At 33.3% G+C, this 27,696-nt stretch overlaps 2 protein-coding genes across 9 annotated transcripts in view; one reads left to right on the top strand and one right to left on the bottom strand.

Annotated features, from left to right (window-relative positions):
- The window catches only part of LOC114945378 (gamma-aminobutyric acid receptor subunit alpha-1), a 122,576-nt gene that overhangs the window by 36,261 nt on the left and 58,619 nt on the right, over window positions 1-27,696 (bottom strand). The window lies entirely within an intron of this gene.
- LOC114945372 (monocarboxylate transporter 9) lies at window positions 1,806-26,826 on the top strand. 7 transcript variants are annotated; one of them, XM_029321578.2, is made up of 12 exons: window positions 6,924-7,214; window positions 10,496-10,562; window positions 19,094-19,397; window positions 19,730-19,873; window positions 19,969-20,174; window positions 20,309-20,537; window positions 21,021-21,475; window positions 21,616-21,844; window positions 22,071-22,246; window positions 22,334-22,556; window positions 22,712-22,959; window positions 23,118-26,826. In XM_029321578.2, exons 2-12 carry the CDS (start codon window positions 10,560-10,562, stop codon window positions 23,265-23,267), a joined length of 2,367 nt encoding a protein of 788 aa, XP_029177411.2. In that variant the 5' UTR covers window positions 6,924-7,214; window positions 10,496-10,559; the 3' UTR covers window positions 23,268-26,826. The 7 variants fall into 7 exon arrangements, with proteins under 7 accessions (XP_029177407.2, XP_029177411.2, XP_029177410.2 ...); XM_029321574.2 differs by lacking the exons at window positions 6,924-7,214; window positions 10,496-10,562 and adding an exon at window positions 1,806-3,309; XM_029321577.2 differs by lacking the exon at window positions 10,496-10,562.

Raw genomic sequence — 27,696 nt, forward strand, 5'->3', positions numbered from 1 at the left:
AGACAGTTTTTAAAAATCCTATCAGTAAAAGAATAGTTTACATATACACATATATATTTTTTAAATGTTTTTTTAAATTTCAAATAATATATATATTTATCAAAAGCACAAGTTCAAAATAACATTTTTTTTTCTCATCAAATAAATTGCATCCTATTTTTCGGAAAAATTACATACATATATGTATACGTACCTATATATAAAATCATGTTTTATATAAAACTTGTTTTTATATACGTAGTTTCATCTTTCATCTAATTTATTCCTGAAAAAAAAATAATATTTCTAATGTTCTTGTAATATATATTGTGAGTGACTGATGATTATGCGGCAAGTACTATATATGTGCAGGGGTGTATGCAGTGGAACGAGATTATATCCAATTACACAAAGAGAGTGCGATTGTGAAAGCATCTAATACTGAATCTCAATAAATCTCTATCTCAATAAAGTACGTCTTTTTATTCTCTTTTTTTCGCTTTATCAGTATCTATATTTTATTCAATATTATAGTGTTAAAACTTTCTTTTTTTCCTATCGGTTTTTTTTCAATATTATTCTTCTCCCTTTCTCTCTTCCTCCCTTCCTCTCTCTTCTCTTTTCCTATCTCTTCCTTCATTAAATTTTAAGAAAAATATTTCTTTTAGGAAATCTTCTATAGAGTGTCCCCATAGGAAATTGCTGAAACTAATTCAGCTGTCATTTTTTAATGCATACAATTATTGAGAAAACAAAAATTGTGTTGAAAAGAGGAAAGTCTGCAGTTTTTTAATGAATATAAATAAAATATTTGTATATCAGTTTATTTTATTAATAAAAAGTAATGAAACAGTGCTAATAATCACATAAACTAATGATAAATATTTTCAGCAGTGTCAGATTTAATAGCAGCTATTAAAACGATCGTCAAAAACATTAAAAATGACATGTTAGAAAAAATTTTTACGAGTTTTCGTAAAAGAACAGAATTTTGTACACATTATCAAATGGTACACACTTTGAAAATATTTATCATTAGCTTACATATGCGATTATTCGCACTCTTTTTATTACTTTGTTTCAATAAAATAAACTAGTATACATTTTATTTATATCCATGAACAACCGTAGACTTTCTTCTTTTCAACACAAAATTTTTGTTTTCTCAATAACTGCATATATTATTATGTGAATTTATATGATTATTAGCACTTTTTTCATTACTTTTTTTTTAATCAAATAAACTGGTATACAAACATTTTATCTATAATCATGAAAAACTGCAGACTTTTCTCTTCAACACAAAATTATTGTTTTCTCATTAACTGCATGCATGAATTATGATGTGATTTTATATGATTATTAGTATACTTTTTTCAATAAAATAAACTGGTATACAAACATTTTATTTATTTATATCCATGAAAAACTGCAGACTTTCCTCTTTTCGACACAAATAATTTTTCTTTTCTCAATAACCGCATGCATTAAATAAACAAACGACAGCTGATTTGTTTCATCAAATTCCCTATGGGACACCCTGTATACGTCCATTCCTGAATTTCCTCGTAAAGAATTTCATCGAATTCTGCGAACGCACTTTCCGCAAACTTTCCCTCGCAGACGCTCCTGACCACGGGGGTGGAATATCGATCCGCGGCGCGAGTCCCGCACGCGAGCGGGCATGCGCGCCGGATCGGCGAGATCGCGCCGGAGCGCGGCCGCGGATTGGCGGGCGCAGACAGGAACGGGGATGACGAGCAGGCGCGCCGGCGTCGCGTCGCCTCGGGACGTCCGGCGTCGCGCGAGCAAACGGTAGACCTCGGCAGGCAGAGACCAGACGGGAAGGACCTAAGATAGGCGACGGCCGGGCGGTCGTTTTATTGATTCTGGGGCGCCGCGGCGCTACCCACCCGCGGCGGGGTAGAGCCTGCTGGCCGAGAGAAAAACTCTTCTCTCTTTCCCCGAGGCGAGGAGGCGACGATTTTCTCTCCAACGATCGTCTCTCTCTTCGTCCTTTTGTATACCTTCATCGAAACCGGCGGAGACCGATTTTTCCCGACCTCTTCTTCTCACTTTTCCACCCTTTCTCTCTCTCTCTCTCTCTCTCTCTCTCTCTCCCCACGCGATCGCGATCTCCCCTCGAGTATCTTCCCCCTATTCTCACGGTGCAAACTCATTCTCAGAGCCGGCCGGTGGGTGTGTGCAACGACACCGTCGTCGTCGTCGGAGAATCGTCGGTATCAACTTCGCTTCTTGGTAGCGGTCAGAAAACGGGCACGATCGATCGGTCGTATGGGATAACCCGCGAAAGTGAAGAAGGGTGAACCAATAACCTGAAGACTACCGGGAAAGTTTCTCGTGAAATATCCGCGCCGGTTCTTGTCGCAATGTGACCAGGAACTTTTATGAGTATATACAAGAATCTACAAAATAATTTAGAAAAAAGAAACCTGTGAGAAGCAATAAGTGACAAAACACTAGGAAATTACTCTCGTCGTTGCGGAAGAATCGATTTCGCGAAGGAGAGATTAAGGAAATCGATGACGATCGATGATCATATGTTTTACACTATCCTCCAAGTGTCAACGCAGACAGGTTAGAGAGATATCGACGAGATCGAATTAATTCGAAGTTGCCCTAGATACCTCCTGTGGAAAATAACAAAAAGAGATCGTCGGCATTCGGAAGCATCCCGAATGTTCGTGATGATAACAAAGAAAATAAAGAAACAAGAATCGCTTTAAATGCTGCGGCTAAATTTTCACGCTAAATTTAAACTCTAAAGTTCGCCAGTGGATATGATGATGGAATTTGCATGGAAGTAATTTTTTAAGAAAGGTACGGAGAGAATTATCGATTATTTTCACACTTATGCTCGTCGAATTGAAAGTACGATTGCGAGAAAATTAGATTCATCGCGTAAAGGTGAGAGGTAACGTCTAAGCTCGTCGAATAAAGACCAAAAATAAGAGACAAGAACGTGAAGAAAACGTGAAGTAAAAGTTGCGGGAATTCGCGAGACACAAATGGACGTAGACATGATCGAGGAAGCTGATTTCCATAGGATCTCCATCAGAAATTCGATGGAAGCATCGTAAGCTGCTATTGGGGCTGCGCTGATCGCGTCGATCGTCCGAGGAATCGGTCGATCGGTTGCCAACGCCTCGATTTCGACAAAGGAAAACCCAGACCTGATCTTCCGGGAGGTGTCGGTGCTGCGGTGCTGAAATGGGCCCCGCCAGCAGCCGCGAGCAGATAGGCGAGCAACTCGGCGACGACGATGGCCTGCAGATCCACCCGAAACCAATGATAGTGGCGAACAATATCGTAAGTGTCTCGTTTTTCTATCATCGTACCATATTTATATTAAAATATTGGACAAAAATTAATTTAACGCAATTTTTTATTGAGAGATGAACGACACATGTCCGAAAAACGTTTAAAGGACATCCAGGGGACATCCAGGGTGTCCAGCAGATTCAATTAAAAACTTCCCTGACTTTTTCAGATTTTTCAAGACCAGAAATTAATTTTTCCCTGACTTTTTAATAGTATTATTTTTTCCAAATATATAATTTGCATATATCTATATGATAAATCAATTAAATGTTAAATCATGAAATTCTTGAGATATTTTTCTCAACAATGAAAAAATTCGGAAGTTAAAAAAAACAAGCCAATTATACAATCTGCATTATGTACGATAATCGAAACAAACATGTTACTATAAACTATTTAAATAATTACCTTTTTTATTTATATTAGGTATATCAAATTTTTTAGTTTTGTCTCTATCAAACACATTGAAATAAAATAATACGACGATGAAAATATAAATGAACGAACATGCTGTAAATTAATCGATTTTTAATAACACAAAATTAGCGTGTTGGGAGTCAAGGAAAAGTTTATATTTATTTAATAAAAAATTTCAAATTATTGAGACAAATGTAGAATAATATAAAAAAAATCCAGATAAATAGTAAAATTTCCTGACTTTTCCCTGACACAATTCCAGATTTATAAAATTCCCTAACAATATTCGGTTTTCCAGATTTCCACTATAGACACCCTGACATCCAGAGGATGTTTTATATCCTGGAGGAGGATAAAATATCCTCTGAATGCCTTCTCTGAATATCTTTCGGACACATGTGTGCTGTTAAGACTGCTGAAATTAATTTATATAAATACGTTTTAAATTTCTAGTTTTGAATAAGATTTACATTTCTTAAATAAATTAAAATCACATTAAAAAAAAATAAAAAATATATTTATATACGAACGATAATTCCTGTCGATAATAACAAATTGTCTTCGTCTTCTCAAATGCTCTTCTAGTTCTAAAACGAATGTCCAACGTGACATTTTAATTTTCCGGAAGACACGCAGGAATTTTTTCTATATTTAGTATAGAAGTTTTTAATATAAAAGCTTAATTATCAGAAATAGAGAGATATACTGCAATTGCATACACACACGCACGCACATATCTTTATATATATATACATAATGCTTCTTTATTATTTTTATATTAATAAAATAGCTATGGTAAATTAACATAGCGGACAATTTTAATTATTTGTTTAAAATTTTATTTGCTTTTACTATATATATATCGATTCTTGATATATGCATAGGATATGAGTAAAAAATACTTTCTAGATAAAAGCTATTTGTTTTAAAGAGAATATCCTTAGACACATGATTTGTATTAAAAAAAAGTGACTTTGTCCCTTATTTAATATTTATCTTCAAATCTCGAAAGTATCTTTAGTTCGAACAAAACCGCATTTTTCATAATATGTCAGTATTCCAATTTCATTGTAATTTATTAAAAATTGAATCAGTTATTATACCTCTAGGTATTATAATTATTAATATATGAATTTAAAGAGAAATAAAAAAATGAAAAGCAGAATAAAAATATTACAGAGAGATACATATATTCAAAATCATAATACAACCTCGAGAAATATGGTTTATCGAACAAAAATAAATTAAAAATATAACATAAAATTTTATATTCTACTTTTATCTATTGTTTTAAAAAAATGTCAATTTTTCAATTTACTCAAAGTCAATTTTCTCGAATATAAAAACCTCGCAGAAAAAATTTTATTCTATATTTCCAATTTATTTTTTCCCGATATGTCACCTTTTACGACTTGTATTATGATTGTGAATACATATACAATAGAATAAGTAATATTTGCATTTTTTGGCAAAACTCAGTCAACGTCGATGATGAAATCATCTGATTCTTGCAAACATGAGAAGCTGCGGTAATAATGTACGGCATTAAGATAACGTTATCGCAATTAATGTGCAGTGCATATCATGTTAGAGAAAGCATATACATATATTTTATCATCATAACATCTAATAATCTAGATATATAGATATCTAGATTTATAGATTAAATTACGTGATAAGAATCATAATGAAAAATGATTGCAATTATTTCTTCAGTTTTAACAAAAATTAGATCTCTGCAATTCTCTTATAATTATTACGTTATTATTTATTATAATTTAGCGTAATCTGCAAAATCTTGACTTGAAAATTTGATACATTTCGACAGCATTGCGACAAATCTATATTGACGTGCACATAAAAAATCCTATTATATGTATGTATATACATATAAATATACATACGTATAAAAGCATTCTGTATTTCCATCGAGCATTATTTTTTACAAGATATCTCTCATTGTCAGTCAATTTTCAATTAATTTTATTTTAAAGATAATGAAGCATTTTAAATATCTTATTCCTCGATGATAAACATTTTCGTATTCAAATAATATATCGATTTTACTTGGATCAAAGGAATTTCATGGATGAATTTTTTCAATATCCTGATATACTATACATATCCCTCTTAATAGCACAACATATCCGAAATATATTCAGAGGATATCTAGAGGAGATTCGAACATCCTCAGAATATTCTCTGAACGTCTTCGGGATACCTATGTGTGCTGTTAGTAGGGACATATTTTACGATTGAAGCCATACTATAGAAGTGCCTATATCTCAGCTCGATTATCACGATCGTTCACACGTGACGATTAGATAATCTTGCAGGGGAAAAGAGAGACAGAGAAGGAAAGACATTATCTGGGAGATGCGTTGCGCAGATTCCTGTCAATTTAAAAAAAAATCTATCGCGCACATTGATATACATATATAGAACTTTGTATTCTCCGTCGATGTGGTTCAAACGATTTTGATTCATCTATTATTCATACGAGGACGACGCATATCCGCGAGTAATATGTCATCGGGCGTATTTAGAGAAGCGCGCGGGGGCGAGAAAGACGGATGATTATAAGTAGGAATAGGCACTTTATGCTTCGAGCAGCATAATATGTCAAAAATTGTTTTCAAGCATTAATTTTAATAGTTATGCATAATGTACACTTAGTCTTATATTAAGTTAATATTATATTAAATTAAACACTTAATATTATATTAAACAATTTTTGACACATTATGCTCAAAACATAAAATGCCTGTCCCTAATTATAATCCGAGACAAATTTTATATATATATAAATTATAAGGATTCATATATATAATCATGTCAAATTATATATATATATATATATATATATATTTATGAAGAAATACTTATATACATACTTTATATAATTATATATAAAAAGCACTTTTATCTAATTATGTATGTACATATTTCATATATAATTTTGCGATTATATGTATAATTTTATATATTTCTATATAAGTTTATATTGCTATATATGTATAAACAATTTTTGATGAGAGACGCGGATGACGGGAGAGTAAAAGAAGGGGAAAAGCACAACGGGGTACACAACGACAATGACGACGATGTCGATGATGATGACGAGGAGGATAAGACGTTCCCCGGAGTGGGGAATTGCGGATCGACTATACGCGCGTCCGCGCGCGCAATTAAGTTGCTCGGCTGATTGAGCGAGCGCATATATTTTGTCGCGCGTAGCGCGTAACACTCGCGTTTCGCGCCGAGAGAGTCAAGCCTAGTTCAGCTCTCGCGTGTGATCGCGCGCGCGGGTCAGGTGCCCTCGCCTCGCACCGCATCTCGCCTTCATTCACGCACGTCTCGCATCTCGCACACCTCGTTCATTCACGTCTTCTCGCCCGCATACGAGGGTGCATTCGCCTCCGCATATATAAGAGAGCAGAGAGCCGCTCGTTACTATGTCACCCAGAAATAATAAGGTAATAATCGTGATACTCGTTTGTAAAATAGTCTCGAGAAAAATTGCATAAACGTAATTGCAAGTGTCGTTATATAATATTATATAATCGCATATATTTTATTGATAACGCCCACAATTAATTGGGAGGTTTTTTTTTAATATTATGACATAATCGTAGATATATGTTGAAAATATTATTAGGTAATCGCAATCGTGTTAGGAAAGAGTTTCCTATCTAAACTGTATTAATTTCGAAGCCTGATAATTAACATTCCTTATTATTGAAAACAGAGAATACTATAACAACAACAACTATTTTAATATATTAATATTTATATTACGGTTAAAAAATATCACTCGTCATAGCGATAAATGATAACACTCGATGTGCAACTCTGCGTTTTCCGCTTATATAAAATTTGTAACGTTGTACAGAGAAAGCAATGCCTTCCATTTCGCAGTATCATTCTTCTTCCGCGAAGGATACGCCAAATTTCACAAAAAAAAACGATATCTAAGTACATAGTCAACGTGTTCTCGAGTGATCTCACGTCTCCGCAGCGTTAGCAGGAATTTGAATCGAACCGATAGCGAAGCAACGGCGTACAATCATTTCTGTGGGCGTAATTTAATTTTCTGTTCGGTTTTTTTTTCTCTTCGGCGGAATTTCGCCGTAACAACGCGTCGCATTCATAATGACATATAATTATTTCATATTCATCGACGCCAATATAGTTTGTTTTTGTACTTTGTATTATGCACTGAATTTTATTTTCTCATACGTCTAAAGTCTATCGGATTATCGAACTTTGTTCGAAAAATTTCAGAGAGATTCGTGTTCATTAGAATTTCCTAATATTTATGCCGTTTTAATTCGAGAAAGTAAATGAAATGAATAAACTGGGAATTAAAAGTTTCCTCATCATTAATTCGAGACTGTGTTAGCTTATATTATATTTGTAATCGTATTATTTTACGGCGACTCGACATTTCGCGTTGTGATTCACTTCGTCGCTAATATATATATTCGCTGAACAGATATGCATTTCCAGACAATTTACGCACTGCTGCTAAAGGATAGGAAAGATAAATTATGTGTATAATAAGTGTAGTGTGTAATGAAGAGAATCAACTGCGTGTAGAAAATTTAACATTTGCGAACTGAATCGTGGAAGAGATGAGATTATCTCTTTCCAGTTATTAAATTTAAATTAATTTAAATACATTTAAATAAATTTACTGCTTTCGTTTTAAACAAAATGTTAAACAATTAAACACAAAATATCCATATATTATATTAAATATTTAATAGTCCATATTTATTATAGATATAAATAATATTTGAAGAATGTAAAATATGAGATACATTTTTTATATCTTATCTGAAGTGAAGTAGCTCATGAAAAGGAAATACATGGTGTCTGTAATTTAATAATGCAATATAGAATACAGCAGTGCATAATTTGTTTAAACGTGCATTTTTGTATATCTCTTTCTTTGACAATTATTTCTCAATCAATTTTCACAAAATAGATGATAAATATAGGCATAATAATTAAATAATCGCAAAATGTGCGAGTGAAAGTGAGTTGTAGACTGGTTGACGAGGAAATTGATAATGTAATACCGACATAACATGATATTATGTTCTGGACTATACACTGCATCATTTCCACGCATACAATTTCTGTCTTTCTCTTTTTTCTCTTTTATATCTCTTTCTCTCTCTCTCTCTCTCTCTCTCTCTCTCTCGTCGTGTTTGCCAAGAATATTAAAGAATTTTAAATGTGTTTAAAAATATCCTGTAGTAAAAGCCTTTAATTACAGAAAAATGCTTCATAAAAAGAAGTTTTGTCGAACTAAAACTGACTTCTATCAAAGTCTCATGCAATAGAATATAACATATTTGTAAAATTTTAAGAGATCAAGATATACTTTTGTGAGTGTGAATCTCTTATCTTTTAAGTGTTTATCGAACTTGTTATCATTCTCCATCGATGTCGTACAGGCTACGGATTCACGACTGTTCAATCGATAAATATTAAATTGATTTTTGTCTCACAATTATTTTTCGTTGATTAAATTCTCAATCGCATCAATAACTGTTAACAAGTGATAGATTTTTTTTATTACATAAAAGAAATTTCCACGAACTAAAGATTTAAAAAATTTTATAATTATCGTTATAACAAATAGTATAGTTATACACATATTTTATAAAAAAATATTTTTATATCATTGGTATCATAAAGTAGAAAGTTTTATTATTTTAAGTTAATGACATTTTTTTCACATCTCAATTTTAAATGCGTTTATTAATAACTTTCAAATTTATTTTTTTTTTATTTTTTTACAACATACATCCATGATGACCATGTCGAATGTAATCAGCGATTGTTTGTCTGAGAACAGTGCGGAAGTGCTCCGACTTCGTTATCAATAGGCAGTACAATTCAGTAAGGTTGCAGTAATTAGAACGCATGCACAAACAATACTAATGTGACTCATCGAATGCATCAGAGAACGTTGCTCTTTCCTTTGCGGACTGCATTTTTTTATCGCAATTTCAAATATTATAATCATAAGCAAATAGCAATAACGAGCTCGCGATTAAATGGTTTTTTATGCTGGTGAAAGAATAGTTGATATCTCATATACTCGATAAATAATGATCGATCCTTGCTTTATCGTTCGGAATGACCACTTTAGTTTTTATCAGCTTTTGCGACCCTTCTGAATAAATTGCCAGACCGATAAGCGCCGCGCAAATGAGTAACTCCAAAACAGTTTTATTAAAATCGTCAATCTCCTGCGTGATGTAAAATATTTTAACTTTGTTATAAGACACGTCATTTATTATCACGATCTAAATGTCTTCTTTAAACGAAAAGAATAATTAAAGTTTTTTAATTAAAATATTCACGCTTTTAGACAAATATTTTCCTATATTAAAGAAAAAAACATATTAAAAACAAATTATAAGTTTTCTTTTATAATATGCTTTTTTATTACAAATTAAAAATTTTCAAAATTTGTAAACTTATAGTTTTAATAAAAACAAAAATTTCAGCTCTTGTTTTTCTAAAGATATTTTATTTTATAAATTATAACTAACATTTCAAAGATAGTTTCCCACTTCAATCATGATATAATTTATATTTGCAAATTCATGATATATGAATATAAATAATATTGACAATTTTTCTTCGAAACTTCAATGAAATATATTTCAACACGAAAATCTACAATCAGATTAACCTGACGAATCTATATATCTATTGTTTTTGTTTGCGCGCTTAGCTCATGGCTACCGCGAGGGTTTGCCGGGAAACTGTTCCGCGGAGATGAGAAGCAGATCAAGCAGATGGTTGGTATTTTCATGTGTCGGTGCCTTCGGCTCTAATTGTCGCTGGTTATTATCTAATTAATTCATATAAGCGTCATCAGGCCGCACGAGCATCGCGCCGCGCTGCCGCATAGTGTTTCGCGTGATCGGTGCAGCTCCCGACCGCATTCGATCAAACTTATGATATAGCATCGTGTGTGTTCCGCGATTGTGTTTTGTCCCGCTCGCGCATAACGAGATCTCTTACGTTTCGTCGATAAAACCGGCCTCGTTAATGAACCTTCTCTCGCCGTGATCTTCATCACGGCTGACAAGTCCAAGGGAAACGAGCTTATCGTAACGCGATATACAGATACTATGGCCGATTCGGCGGATCAGCATCTGGAGTATTTCATCGTAAGTTCCATCTTGGATTTCGATTGAAGATCTCACAAGTAGACAAACGGCCTTAATTAAGACTTTATTCCAACTCTCTCTCCTCTGCGCGAGAAGAGGAGACTCTTTATTCGTCTCTGTAGAACTCTCTTTAGTTTTACGACACAATTTCTCGAATAAAATTTTGATTCAAACATTAACAAGGATTATAATTTAAATATATCTAAATAAAATTTACTCCGTATATAATTTTTGTGGCCCTATCAGATTTTAATTATCCATCTATAAATTTAGATAAATAAATCTAAAGCCCTTTTTAATTGAGAGGTCTCAATATTTACTGGCTTGTTATTGAATGTAACAATGTCGCAGTGAATTAATGAATCATCCATTAATTAAAGCGAAAATGATGTGCGTTAAATATTCGTTCCTTCAAAGCCCATAAAATGATTCATTTGATCACGCTGCTATTTCTCATTTATTTTCTGCAGCCCCAAACAAAACTATTCCCGAGATTATTACTAAATGAAATGACATTCTTGCTTCATAGCTATGTTAGAAAGAGAATTTAAAATGTATTTTTTTAATATCCGATTTCTAAAATACGTAATGATAAAATACCGTCTAAATATCTAATTGTAAATGATTATACCATATATATTTGAACACATATGCACAGAGAGAATTTTCTCTTAGAACTTATCCTAAAAATCATAGTAATCGTAGGACAATATAGTATTGGAAGAATTTTATAAGTTTCTTGGATTAAATATCTACCACACTAAAAAAATCCATGTACTTTTACAAGGAAATTACTTGTTCAGAACTGGAAAAATTACTTGAATATCATTGTAATTTTTTGTCCATATTTTTTAAAGTGAAAAAAAAAAATATATATATATATATATATATATATATATATATTGAAATAAAAATTTACTATTTTTAATCTTTTATGTAATTCCATGTTCAGTAAAACATTTTTAATTTTGAAAATATATAAAAATATATTTTATATAAAATTACATATAATCTGTAATCTTCCATATGAATATAGCAATATTGCATGATTATGCTGGGTCGAAAAAAATCTTGCTCAATCATGTAATTTTACACAAATATTTTTTTCAGTACACAATAAGCTATATAAAATATGTTTGATTAATTTTACTATGTACATATTAATATTTTTTATTGTGCTAAATATTTCATCAGAAAAACTCATAACATTTTTCTAATACCATATTATTATATACCCACAATTATCATGATTTTCAGAATAAGTTTTAAGAGAAAATTTTCATCTCCGCGTGTATACAAATATTATAATAAAAAAAAGATATTAATAAAAAAATTATTAGTCAGAGCAATGTGTGTGTATGTATAACACAATATAAGATTGATAAAATCACACTAACACAGATAAAATAAAATTGAAATTCGTAAAGTAAATGTGTATATATGCGCGTGTGAAGAGAGCGGAGTTTCGGAATGATCGCAAAACGGCTCTGTTGAGAAATTAGCGGATGACGCACACTGGAAAATGCGCGTCCCTTGACACCATAGAGCGAACGCGCTTCGCCGTGACGCGCCACGCATTTCAAGCCCGAGTGGGGAACGCACGCGCGTAAATGAGAGTGTAACATGCCTGTCCTATCGCTGGCACATATAGATATGAGTTTCGCGCGCAGTGTCGCGCTTTGCTCCGACTTGGACCATGCATTCCGTCTCGTGCGCAGAATTGACGCGACGCTCTGTCAACATGAATGTACACAACTGCGCTTCGAGACAAAAATCACATTATTTTAAATCGATATCACGTGACGAATTTTCCTCCGGAAATTACGCTTCAAATCGACAGAATGTCTAACATCCATAAATCAAGATCGATTGCAGCGCTCGAGATGACTTACGATTAATCGATTGCACTTTTCGGAGCATCGTGACCGGAAGACGTGAAAGAAAGACGAGTCGCACGCTTTGTTCGCGGAAGTTCGACAATCGCCGCACACGTTCCCGAGTATAAATAGAATCTACCGTGCTGCGTCGCGAATATTTTCGATACAGTGCTACTCCGAATGTGTATTAACGTGCCGCAAATTGTCGGTATATCGAAAGAATTCGATCGACAAGCTTCAAAAAAAACGCCAGAATTATCCGCAATCGTTGCACGTGAGTGTATCGAGACGCGTTCCGGTGAAGGGCTCCCGGCCGTCTTGCATCGGAAAGCTTAAAGAAGATATATCAGGATCGTGCAGAAATATAAGAAACGTCGATTCTGTCTTGAAGACAAGACTGAGGAGAGCATGAAAGTACAGAAAAACTGATTAATTTAACGTATAATTGTATTTTTTTCTTTCGACATTAATAATGACTATTTTCTTTCCTAGACGAGACTCGTGAAAAATGGCGAGAATATAATTTTTCATGCTGTCGTAATATTTCTTATATTAATGCTTATACTTTTAAGGAATGCAACAAGAGACGCTAAACTGTTTTTAATTATTTTTGTTAATTATATTCATGTTTTTTCTCTTTTATGTCTTGCGAAAAGTATCTCAGTTTTTTCTAAAGTAATTTCCTTTGAAGAAATATCTGTTAAATTTTAGAAAATATATATATATATATATATATATATTGTAATTACATCAAATGGGCAATAGGACATTCTGATTGCATTTCTAAACGAGTGGTGCTTGCAATCACTTGATCGATTCCGTTGACAGGCAGGAGTTCAAGAATCCGAACAGAAGTGGTATATTATATCGGCGTGACAAAACGCAATACACAAGGAAAGGCTTTAGACAAAGCGCTCATTGCGAGTGCATTGGATTGCACATGCACCTTTTGTTCGCGGCACACGTGAGTCATTTGGCACGTGCGCACTTCGAGAAGAAACGTCATTGCGCAGTCGTCACGGATCTACCGCTTGGCGTCTTTTCGCTAAAAGAGAAACTAACTTTATTTTAAACATTGAACATCAAGTAAAGGCAATAAGAAAAGATAATAAGCAAGACAAATTTTGTGAAAGTTATAGCCAATTATCGTCAAAATGCAACGGAAATTAAAACTTCCGCGAGAAAAAATTTATCTCTAAAGGGAGAAAAAATTGTACACAGAGAAAATTAATTTTGTAAAAAATAATATTTGAAAAAGAAAATATTGAAAACCACAAAGAAATTGTAATATCGAAATATCGCGAGGAAACATTTATTTAACCGCGCGGTCACCAAAGAAAAAAATAAACACAAAAATAAAAATAATTTTTACAAAAATCAGTTTGCAGAAAAAATATCGGAGCACATCGAGAAAATAAATATATGAAAAATTGCAAGAAAAACATTTAATATTTTTCTGACGAAGTGAGACGATCTTAAAATAAAGATACAACTTCCGAAAAGAGAGATAAAAAAATGTGCATGTGAAAAATCAACAGTTGCATCGCGAGGGAGAATTATTATATCTATATCAGCGTATCGAGGACATCTCGGTATCTTGTCCTCAGGGCGCTCTCCTTGAATCTCCGGAGCTCGGAGCAGAGGAGATCGGGGGAGATCTCGCTCTCTCTCCCACCATTTCCTACCTCGACCAAGTTATTGGATACCGACGCGGCGTGCGCTGCGCGCGACAGCAGTGCGCTAAGCGAGCGAATGCTGACGACGACGTGAGCGCGCCAGCTGTAGTACAGTCATAGTCGACATGGCAGCGGATTACGACGAGTGAGATTGTGTCGACGGGTGGTTTGGCGGGCCGGAAGGAGAGAGAGAGAGAGAGAGAGTGACAGAGAGTGAGATAAAAAGTGCGGAAGAAACAGACGATAAAGGCGGAGAGAATCTCTGCCGGAGAGATAAAGCCGCTCTCGCGCGAGCGAAGAAAGCGGCGTCGAGTCGCTTCGCGTCGCGTTGAGCGTGCTCGAAAATAGAACGCTGTTTTCAGCGAAAAGAGAGGAGCAGGCCGCAGGGAGAAGTAAAGGGGTGCTCGAGAGAAAGAGAGAGAGAAGAGCGATTGACGGTTCGTAGAATGTCGCGCGTGTCACTCAACAAGTCGCAGTACAGCCAGTACGGCTCGCGTCGCGTCCGCAAAATCAGCTCGGTACGGTTTGTATATCGCTTATGATTCTGTGTTGGTGCTTGTCGGTTATATGCAAAAATCTCTGTCCCACCCTTCTTCCTTCCTTTCTACCTTGCCACTCTCAGTCTCCTGCTGTACTACTGGAACACAACGATCTCATTTCCCGACTCGTTTATAGCCGGATACGACCCTGCGATAGTATGAGACTACCTGAACAAGATTTTGCAAAGCACTCGAAGAACGTGCAAAAAGAATTACGTCCTTTGAAAATGCTTTGTCTCGTGATCCCTTTCACGTTACTCTATTGTACATGAGGATAAACGTTAGGGACACATTTGTTGCGATCAAGGAAGATTTTCTGGTAAAACTTTGATGTTACAAAATCGATGCATTCCTGCGTATTCTATATATCTTATTTTTTCATATAATTTTTACATAATCTACTAAGCCGTTTAATTCGCGTGAATTTTTATGTAGTCTCTTGGGCGGATGATAATCTTTTTTTTTTATGCATCGTCTATCATCGCTGGCGCAGTCGCACAGTGCCGTGGGTTCTTAAGAAGGTGACACGTGACAGTCTCTCTTGGCGGTCGGCTCTGCCCGTGACGACGAGGATACGTCGTTGCATTTGTACGCACGATCCGTAAACGCACTTTGCGTATACGCATTACAATAGCAAGTAACACAGTAATATCGTGCTAAAAAACAAGGTCAGATTGCGGCGTGAAGCGATTCTCACGGTGTGAGCTTCGCGCCTCTTGTCGTCGGGTGGCGCGATCGGAATGACAGCGCGCGATCAAGCTGATCAGCTGTGACCTTCCGTTCGGCCAAGTCATCCGCGCGAACGCAAACGCGAGAACACACGCGCTGCATTTAAATTCGTCTTCGCGACCGCGATACGCGAGGTCGTTGTTCCAAATTCATAATGAAACTAATTAATAATAGGGAGGACTGTAATTAATTATATATGCAACGTAATGAGATATATGCGTTCCGCATTTTTTAAAAAAGAATTTATTGATCGCATAGGTAAACAACACTTTAAATTGATTTCGAAGTATGACCCTTCTGCGTCAATACCATTTTGCCAACGCCTGATTTCCAATGCGTCATAAGGATTTCTTGAACTCCTTGACTGGGATGCTGTTCAGGAGGCGTAGAAGTAGCTTGTTACGTTGTCAACCGAATCGAGCTGTTGTCCTTTGAGCTCCCTTTTTCAGCCGAGGAAATAAAAAAAAAGTCCGCCGGAAGAAATTGGGATTATCTGCACAGAGTGCTTTTGAGTTCCTTCACAAACTTCCACTCGGTGTTGCTTTTGCGCATTCGGTCTCAAAACACTCTGGGCAACCAAGTAGGTTGCGCAAATCTTCCGCATGGCCAAGTCTTCCGATACAATCCTTACGTGAACAATCGTTTTTCGGCCCAAGTTCAATAATTCCGACATTAAGCGAACCAATTCATTCGACGGTCTGAATTCAATAATTGGCGCAACGAGTCACATTGTCGTCCGTTGCGCGACGATGTTGACGGGCGTCCTGCGCTGGGCCTCGTCGGCGACCTTCCTTCCGACCTTCTCTAAACATCTTGTGCCATCTGTTGACTGCGATTTTGGAAAGGGCAATCGTCCCCGGAAAACTTTTCTTGAGCAATTTCAAACCGTTTCCAGCGGCGTCTTGTCCAGCTTCACGCACAAACTTGTTATATTGCCGCATTTAGGCGTTGCTCTATCGTTCTCTCCATCACAAGTTCGACGCGACCACTAAGCAGAGGTTCACAGAATAAGCCGTCCTAACCCTCCAAGCGCATGGAAACAATTGAGCGACCTACCGTTGGAAAGCTAAGGGTACCCCCCTTCCTCCCCAACCGGTCCCATCGCTCTGCGATGTATAGTCGCGTCACAAAAAAATGCGACGCATTACTTTCCGGACAAACCCTGTATACGGATATATAAAAATAGATGAGCAGAGTAATCTATCTTTATAAAAAATGGCATTACACTTTCACACAATTTTTGCTCATTTTTTCCTATTGACAGTTACTAATAATGACTAGATATCACTGAAAAATTAGTCTTACAATACTATAATTTTGTTATTAAATAAATTTTTAAATTAGAATATTAATAATTAAAATAATCGCTTAACTTCTCTGATTTCTGAACATTCAAAATAAATTCGAATGCTATATATTTTCATTGATTTTCATAATTCAATAATCACGTAATTATATTGTAGAATACCTATAAATGTTAAAATGTTGTCGATTAATCGTACCGCGCGTAGGCGCAGTTCGATATTTCCCCTTCTCGATTATTACGGTATTAATATCTCCATATTAAAATGTTGTTTTTTTATTAAAGTCTCTGATACGATGCAATTATTATTTGATTGAACATAGTGAATTAATTAACAATAGAACTGAGATGTAAATTAAATAATATTTAGTTGCTAAATAAATATATTTTACATACAGCTTCGATAGCAAATCCTTTGCTATTTGCTTGTAAAAAATTCATTGAATCTCATTGTCAAATACGAAAAGTTATATCTATAAATTTTTATTTTTATTTATTATACTATATAAATTTGATATGATTATAATTAATAATAAGTTAAAAAATAATAACATACATAATATACTTCAGAAAAAAATCACAAAATTTTAGGATATATAACACTTGACAAATAAACAAAAAATTTTAATAAAATTTTTTATAATTATTTATTAAGTCATCGTGTATTTGTCGTTATAATATCTTATAAATTTGTCGTTATGAAATCTCATAAATTATATAGATTCCAATTGTTTGGAATGCCAAAAAAAAATAAATGCTGATAGATTTTCTATTACGTTCTTAACAAGATTCGTTTATCTAAGAAAGCATGTCTTTAATAGAAGTAATTTATACGATGTGTTTATATAACACACAGATAGCGACCCTATCGCGATATATCCTATCTTTATCGTCACTTTTCTTTATCTCAATAAACATTAGTTTTAATACACACATTTATATTAATATTTTTCTTTTTTCATGTGTATAATAAAAAATTTTAATTGCGTTTCTTGATTTTTTATTTTAATTAAAAATATCATTTTTTCATATAAAAAAACTAATAATTTAGCCATAAATCAAATTATATTATTAGAAGAAACGCAGTTTGAATCGAAAATTTTCTTTTCAATTTAATCCTAGCGATACATTCTACGTATCACCTTGACTAGATGCAGCCTTAGAAACCGATTAAGTAACAATAGCTATTTAATATCTATACTCTATGTTATGATATCATCCTACCATCATATTATAGCACACAGCGTTGTTTTTGTGTTATCCTCTGCGATAATTTCAGGAGCATTATTAACGAAATCGTTATCGAGACGTGACATAATATAATTTTGCAATGTAATTTTTAGAAATTTTTCTTATGTGTAAAAAATTATTGATTTTAAAATACTTATTTACGTTATATTTAATTCTTTAATCGAAAAACTATCGCCTTTTATTGACAATGAGTGTGATAAAAAAATCTAATCGACAACATTTTGTAAGTCAGCGATTACGAGAAATAAATATACGCTTGTTTGTGCATCGTCTCGAAAGGAGGCTTTTTCTTAGAGCATTCAAGGTGAACTGCAAGTCTCATTCAAGGCGAATGCAGCACGTTCGTATTACGAAGTATAAGATAGTCTTCAATTATATGCATTTTCCAGTTTTTCTGCGAAATTATTATATATGAAATTCAGATACATAATATGTATGTATGTTGTGTCATAAAATAATCGACATTAAATTACTAGAGCATTAAAAAGATTGAGTTGCGAGATAAATAGTAAGAGTTATAACTTGCATCAGTTTTTGTCCAATTTTTACAATGTAAAATGAAAGATTATGTGATATGTGGTAACGAAATAAAAGTAAACAACTGAAATTAATATAAATTATTCTTTTTTTCCAAATGTTGTTTATATATGATATATAAGAATTATGTTTTAATAAATAAAAGACATTCTCGTACACAAAATTTTAGAAGAATAATATTTTCAAAATGCATAAAATTTATATAAATTTGTAAAAAAATAAATTATTGTTACGCTTTTTTCAGACGGAAAGCGAATATTCTGTAGAAGAGCAAGCGAGATTAACGGGGACAGATGGAACGGGTGGCGATGAAGCTTCGCCGGAAGATGAGGGAGGTTCGCTTTGCGAATACCACGATATACCACCCCCACCTGACGGTGGCTACGGTTGGGTGGTGGTATTCGCATCGTTTATGTGTAACATGATAGTGGACGGTATCGCCTACACGTTCGGCGTTTTTCTAGGAGAGTTTGTTAAATATTTTGGGGAAGGAAAAGGCAAGACTGCTTGGGTCGGTTCGTTGCTATCTGGAATGTACCTTAGCGCTGGTAAAATATACATAATGTTTCTCAAAATCTTGCACTGAATTTTCAAACGTATATAAGATGTAATAAAAAATATTTTAACACTTGCTATTTTTTTTATAAGAAGTTAATTTTTTCTTAACGAAAGTTTGGTTTATATATAAAAATAAATAAAAAATTATTTTCTAATAAATTATCTTTTAATCAATTGTATCTCAGTGAAAGAAAATTGAATTAAGATTTTATTATAAATAGGACTTATTTTGATAAAACTCGTACAAAAATCAAATTAAATATATGTATATGTATATAAAATAAATGTGAAATATAATTTGATTAATTTTTCTTTGTCATAGGCCCCGTCGTCAGTGCTTTAACGAATAAGTATGGATGTAGAGCAGTATGTATGGCAGGGAGTTTCTTAGGCGCCGCCGCATTTGTACTTTCAACATTTTCAAGCAGTGTAAATATGCTTATGATAACTTACGGTATTATGGGAGGTACGTATAATAATTTACACATTTTCCGCGATTATTTGCGCGATTGTTACGCCTCGCCAGTTTCTCTCTGTTTCACACCTACTTTGCTTTTTTAGGACTTGGATTTGGTTTGATATATCTACCTGCAGTAGTTTGCGTAGGCTATTATTTTGAGACCAAGAGATCCTTAGCTACGGGTATCGCGGTATGCGGATCGGGATTCGGCACGTTCGCGTTCGCGCCTCTCGCGACTCTGTTGCTGGAAACGTACAGCTGGAAGGGAGCAAATCTAATCCTGGCTGGCCTCATCTTGAATTGCGCAGTAAGTAAACAGTGAAATTTTTCACTCGCGCTACACCTCGCTGCTTTGCTTATGCAAGAGTAACACAACGCAATTAGATTAATCAAAATAGTATGTCTCTCGTATATCTGATAATTCTAACAGATGATTTTTAGGTATTTGGTGCCTTGATGAGGCCTTTGGAATATCCAAAAGCTTCCTCTGTTAAGCCATTGTTACAAAGAATGGCCGAAGAGAAGAGATTTCAGATGGAACGAGGCAGCATCGGTGGCTCTTATTTTATGGTGCAATTGCCGGACGGATCTATGGAAAAGAGAATGAAAATGCCCATCAATATTGATCCTGGTGTTCATTCCAGCTTCAATTTAGACCAATTAGTGCCTGGTAAGAAATTCCCTGGCGATCAATTTCTCTTTCGTACATCCCGTTATGATTGTGAAAATGGCGTAAGTCATAAAAATATATAGGAACATACAGTTAATCGTTGTTTATCGTAATTTATTCTGAGAATCGAAAATTACTGTGTATTTTTCAATTAATCATTCAGTTATATAATATACAAGATATTCTTAAATATATATAAAAATAGAAAAATATTTTAATTAATATGATAATTTTTTATTATTAAAAAACATTTAATAAATATTTTTCAATTTTATATAATAAATTTATAATAAAATTTATAATAAATAATTTTAAATTATTAAATGTATCATATTATTAAAAAATGTTTTTAATATAAAAAAAATTTAATTATCTCAAAATAAAAATATGTGACTTGCATCGTTTTTATAATGATGGGCACGTACATTCCTTAAATAATCGAGATAATAAGAAGTATTTTATTGAATACCCATAATATTAAAGGAACTCCTTTAACACCAGTTCCAACGGTACCAACCCTCCCGACTATATCCGAAGTGAAGGTACAAGAGCACTCTTCCAGTGGACACACTAGCGATAGCGGCAGCATGGACTTAAAGAATATTTCGAATAAATCTAAAAGCAAGAATATCGACGAAACCAAAGACACCAAGGACGCGGAGAAGCCCGAGAATGAATTTAATAAGACGATAATCCCCAGAAACGCATCGCAGCCGGCTTTCACGACCCATGTTCAAGGTTTGCCTAAAAACGGCTCTGTGCCATTCTTCGATAGAATCCGTAAAGCGAGTACCGGTGAGCGCTACAAGCCTAGCCTTAGTGCAATAAAGAACTCTAGGACAACGCTTAACTCTAATGGAGACATCAGAAAGAGCTTGCACCTGAGACTTTCCACGAGTAGTATGCTGGGATCGCGAAATAATAATGCAGAAGTTGATGTAAGTTTATACATTATTTGCAGATTTTTCATCGAAACATTGATTAGATTTATACTGTTCATATATTGCTAGACAAATTAATTGTATATTTCTTTGTTAATCTAATAATAATAATAATATGCATTATTTGTTTGTACTAGGATGGTGAGAGTATTACTTTTACTACAAGTAAAACTAGTATCCCAAAGGAAAAACCAATGATGGTCCGTCCCTTATCGAGAAAGGATATTTTCTACAGTGGTAGCGTAGTCAATTTACCAGAATACCAAAGTCAAAAATCTCTCGCCAATTATCGTCAGAGTGTTATATCTATTCCTAAATCTGTACGTGGAGACATGAAGGACATTGATATGGAAAAAGGGCAACAACGTATGTATATATATATGTATATTCTTTCTGATATCAAAATTCAATCTAATCAAATATTATTAAAATTCATTATTATTAAGTATATCTTCAAATCATACTAAATATTATTATTTAATGTTAAATTTTAAATATTATTTATTAAATATAAATTATTAAAAATTTATTTAATTTTAAAAATTTCAAAAAAATTAATGTCCATTAATTAACATAAATTTTAATTTTTTAGAACCTTTATGTCCTTGCTTGGTAATACCTGAATCGTTTAAGGAAGCTCTAGCGACAATGATGGATATGTCCTTATTGAAAGATCCTGTTTTCCTTTTAATTGGTATTAGCAACGTGTTTGGTATGGCTGGATTATATGTTCCTTTTGTATATCTGGTGGATGCTGCGGTCTTAGATGTACGTGATTCATTAATTTTTACTATATCATTATATCACGTTGCATGATATTATGCATTCAACTATGTCGTTCTTTTTTCTTTTAAGGGAATTGAAAGCAATTCTGCGTCATTCTTATTATCTATCATTGGAATAACGAATACTATAGGTCGTGTGGCTTGTGGATATGTCGCCGATTTTCCGCAAGTCGATTCTTTACTGTTAAACAATATTTGCTTAATTATATCTACAATCGCAGTAGCCGCAACGCCATTTTGCCATAGTTACGCTGCTTATATTATCATGAGCATATTTTTCGGAATAGCAATATGTAAGTATCTCTACTATATAATTATTCAATATGTATAATCTTTCGACTAAAAATTATTTTAAGTTTTTAAATTGCAAATTTTACCTAAAATTTAATATTTAACATTTTATCCTTGTTTTTCATATATATATATATATAATTTTATAATTTTTCAGCTGGGTATATCTCATTAACATCAATTATTTTGGTGGACCTTTTGGGATTAGATAAATTAACGAATGCTTTCGGCCTTTTAATTCTATTCAGAGGGGCTGCCGCAATAGTTGGCTCACCCTTAGCGGGCGCTGTTTACGACGCGACGCAAAGCTATAGCATCCCGTTTTTCATGGCAGGGTTTTTCTTCCTTGTAAGCACTATTACTAGTTTCATGGCCCCTGCTATGAAACGGTGCACTACACCGCAGGTAAAAACGTAATTTATATTAATCTTTTTTTATTTAGAATTATTTTATAAAAATTAATTAATTATATATGTTCAGCATATTTAGCAGAATTTAATTCTGAATATAATCATTTTTTATTTTTACGCCCGATAATTGACGAATTATTTGATTTGTTGCAGACTCAACCTGTGATATTAGATACATTGACTCCAATCGACGAAGATATCGAGGAAGAGAACGAGGAGGATTTACCGGAAATAATAGAAACCGCGCCGTCACCCTTAGAACCACCCGAGAAGGAAATCAAGCAAATAGAATCTGTTTTATAAATATTTCTGATCTTTTTTAAACGGATAAAAACCGCCTTCACTCCGAGCCACACTGTGATAGGGCTGCTACTTTAAAGTCTCAAAAACGTACTTCTTTGTTACATACTTAATCGATAAAGCACAAATTAGTGGCATACCTGGTGGAATTTTTATACTTACTTACGTACTTAGATTTGTACAACTGTATATGTTTTTTGTTTTAGTTTTCTTTTTCTATTGAAAACCGATAAACATTATATATATATATGAAATCCCATCAGGTATACTTAGTTGCCTACGTGTAATAATAAAAAAAATGATAGAGCGTTTTATTAACCTAATCAGTATCGATCAAGCAGTATATATATGTATAGAGAGAGAGAGGGAAAAAATATTAAACTAAAAAAAATGCTCTTATACCGTGCATATCGAATAATTCTGAATAAATTATTAATCTGCATCATAGGGATATAATATTAAATAATTTAAAAATGATATAATACACAATTGTATATACAAGGTTCGGTCAACGCGTCACTTGATTGGACTCGCTCGTTTTAATCATGAGGCTTGATAATGTATACACGAATAAAATCTATGTATTCTTACTTTATTAATTTTTAGCGTACATATTTTTATTTTATGAAAGTAACTCTTGTATAAAACAACGACAATGTATTTTAGTCTAATCAATGTACAATTGACCATCCTTATCATTGAAAAGATCCCACCTATGATCTATCGTGTTAGTTAAATCTATTTTTGGCCACATCCAAAGATGCAACTTGAATTACTGACAATTCAAAGAGATATTTTCTTGCATACTTGCGACAAATATATGTATGAATATACGTGTGTGTACGTACGTACGTGCATGTATGCGTGTTTTGTATGTGTTTGTGTGTACATATGCATATATATATATTTTATATGTATATATACATATATAATATAATATATAAAATATTCTATATGCAAAAGGAAGAATGTGAATTATGAATTTACATGCAACAACTGTATCGCTGTGTTGCACAGGATAAAATGTAAATAATTTATAGAGAATTATAACATGATATTGATAATAACGAACTTTAGAATTAAGTCAAGTGAAGTTATAAGTTTTTCGCTCGCTGGGAGATCTCGCAGCGAGACTTTGCTATTAATGTATTCGTTAAGGGACAATTAATGCATTGTTAGGTAGACTAAATAATCAATATTGATTATTCGAAACACAGAATTCTTATTTGATCAATGTATAAAATTACGTCTCGCCTGTTAGTTTGTATTATAAATAGATTTAATCTAGTGGATGAAAACTGACCGTGGCGTGTAAGATATAGCACTTACCAAGCACATTAAGTAATACAAAACTGAAAAACGGACTGTGACGTGTCCCACGCGATATGTTAAGCGATTGTAAACGTTACTTGTGCGAAAATTATATGTAACTAATTTTCTTACGGCGGCGAAGATCATTATTGGACCGATATAATTTGCGTATATACGCCTACAGATGTACACACAATAAACACACATATATGTGCGTGTATATATATATATATATATATATATATACACGCACATATATGTGTGTTTATTGTGTATATATATATATATACATACACATATATATAACATTATTATGTATGCGATTCTATATGCATATAACATATAGATTAAGGAACTTGTTGTAAATCTTGTTGAATGGTAAAAGAATACGCATTACACGGGGTATTCACAATTGTATATATGATTTCGTAATGATTAATTATATTTATCATTACACGCGTGATTGCTAGTAAAAAGAAAAAGGAAAAAGAAAAGACGAGTTTTGCTAATAATGTGAGAACCAACAGTGCTATTACACTATTCGCCACCGCTGCTGCTATCGCTATTGTCACACTTTTATCACACACACGATTAAAATATTACCGTAGTACAATTGCGCAAACGCACGTTACTTACGTTCCCGTTTCACGATTTCGTGTTGCGCGGGGCGGGAAGAAAAGAAAAGGGGAGGAGAAATTGTGTTTTGTCGTTACAATCAAACGAGACTACAGGTGTGCATCCACATAAAGATGCGTGTATGCACGCGTGCACGCGCGCGTATCACGACGAAAATCCCCTGCGGAACTTACATTATATTATTAGAATATATAAATAGTATCGATACACACACACACACACACACACACACGTATATATATATATATATATATATATATATATATATATATATGCGCGCGTGTCGCGTGACATTTCGCACGCGTATGTTCAATATGTATGTACGTGCGAGACGTAGGAGGCGTTATGTGACATCTTATGTGCGTTAGATGTACAAGTGGCATGCGTGTGATATGCGTGCACACGCATACGCAGAGAGATATTGTGGCGACGCGCGCAACGAGCAGAATATATATTATTTTGAAAAAAGACGAATATTGAGATTTATATTTATTATGTATTATTAAGAGAGATAATATCAATAATTACACCCATACATATACATATATCATATATGTATTATATATACATATATGTATATAATATTAAATATAAATTAAATCCAATTAAAAACTTTACTCCAAAATTTTTTTTTCTTCGCTAAAGCATTAAAAAATATAATTGTATAAAGGTATTTTAATTATATTGCTATGTAATTATATTATATGTTAATGGCTGAAAAATCTTTTTTGTACACGCGCAAATGTATATCCATATACGAAGCGCCTGATAATAGTAAGAACAAATGTTTGGAGTAAATGTTTTTTGTAATTACACGTGATTCGGTTAAGAAATCGAAGGATATAAATACGCGCGAATTTATGATTGAGGTGTGCTATAGTTAACTAACAAGCATCACACTTCAAAAGCCCTACCCTCGATGAACATCACACTGAAATCCAACAGATTCTGCAAGCTCAATCACCCGCTATCTTTCTTTGTTTCATCTAAGATTAGATTTTAAGGGATATATGACAAGTAATACCTAAAGAGAAGAAAGAGAGAGCATTTTTTCAGTGGGCAAAATATTTTTTCGGTAAATATCTTGAAAACTTTACAACTCGAGAGACACGAAAAATATTTATGAATTTTATGAAAGAGAGATTAAGCTTTCTTAAGATGGGGATAAGCCATATTTTCTAAAGATGGGGATCCACAATATATATCAAATCCTATAGTGTGATGTTTTAGAATCAGATGAGAGCATAGCATCACCAATAGATAGAACGTTTAGCGCGAATATAATACCGTAATGGCTACTAAATATGTTAGTATACATAATAACACGAACGTTATGTTAATGCGCGTACACAAACTCGCTAATATGAAACCAAGCAAATTATTTCTCGAAGATCCGTCTGCTCACAACATCGGTCCACGTTCTCGTATATATAATTCAATATATAGATTGCCGCTTACTGCCACACTACTCTCTCCGTGTACGAGCGTAAAAAAGGAATACGTACGCCCTACTCCGTGCGTATGTTAAACATATGATATGGTACAAAGAAGGACAAATGTATTAGGTAATGTTTATCGAAAATTGAAGAGGAATTATGACTTTTTATTATTGAAAGACTTGTGTTTATTTCATGCACCCCACACATATATATCCACCACTATCCCAGAAAAAATAATTTTTTTTAATATGTCAATTTTCTTGAATCATGTGATTTCATATATAACATGTAAATATCAAAATTACTTTGTTGTGAGTAAATAACACAGATCGAAAGTAAATTATCAGCAATAAATTAATGTATCAATTTATATTATGTTATATTGCTGCGAGTTTTATTCCTGATATATTATATTATCGAACAAGCCCTTTCGATTTGCTATTGCATGATTATTGGAAATATTGATGTTAAAAGCGGAATTTTTTTCTCGCTGTATACGTTAAAGCAAATTAATTTTTTACGCGACTGATATTTAATATACGTTTACGGAGAATTATTTTTGATCGGTGAATCAACAGATAATCATTAAATCTCGCAACATTATAGCTATTACCTCTGTCACAAAATACGTACATAAAGATTATACAGCTATAAATTATATATTTATCAATTTAAAAAAATTAAATAGCCTGATACATTTCTTAAATAAACTAATACATATAATATTTTATGGAATAAATAATATATTAATAATTGTAATTTTCTTTGTGATACATTACGTGATAGTATTTATTCTTTAGCTGTTTGGAGATGAGGAAATAACCCTTGTTATAAATTTATTATTATGATTATATACACTAATTAGTTTTCTAATTAGTAATTCTATAATTTGTCCGTAAATCAAATCCCGTGTATATAGTCGTAAAATTATTAGTTAAATTCACCTCGCGAGCTATTTCGTAAAAACCAGGAACGAAATATTATTTATTATTAATTTATTATGCTAACGAAATCGTAAACGAGAATACTCATTATCGGAAAATGTA

Source organism: Nylanderia fulva, unplaced genomic scaffold (genome assembly GCF_048542155.1).
Source record: "Nylanderia fulva isolate GAGA-0341 unplaced genomic scaffold, ASM4854215v1 Scaffold2, whole genome shotgun sequence".
NCBI classification, from domain to species: domain Eukaryota; kingdom Metazoa; phylum Arthropoda; class Insecta; order Hymenoptera; family Formicidae; genus Nylanderia; species Nylanderia fulva.

Excerpts from the sequence above, each read along its gene's own strand:
- LOC114945372 (XM_029321572.2), top strand. The coding sequence starts at position 18,500 with ATGAGTGTGATAAAAAAATCTAATCGACAACATTTTGTAAGTCAGCGA. Across the intron at positions 20,175-20,308 it reads GCCTCATCTTGAATTGCGCA|GTATTTGGTGCCTTGATGAG; the intron begins GTAAGTAAACAG and ends GATGATTTTTAG. Across the intron at positions 22,247-22,333 it reads TGGATGCTGCGGTCTTAGAT|GGAATTGAAAGCAATTCTGC; the intron begins GTACGTGATTCA and ends TTTTCTTTTAAG.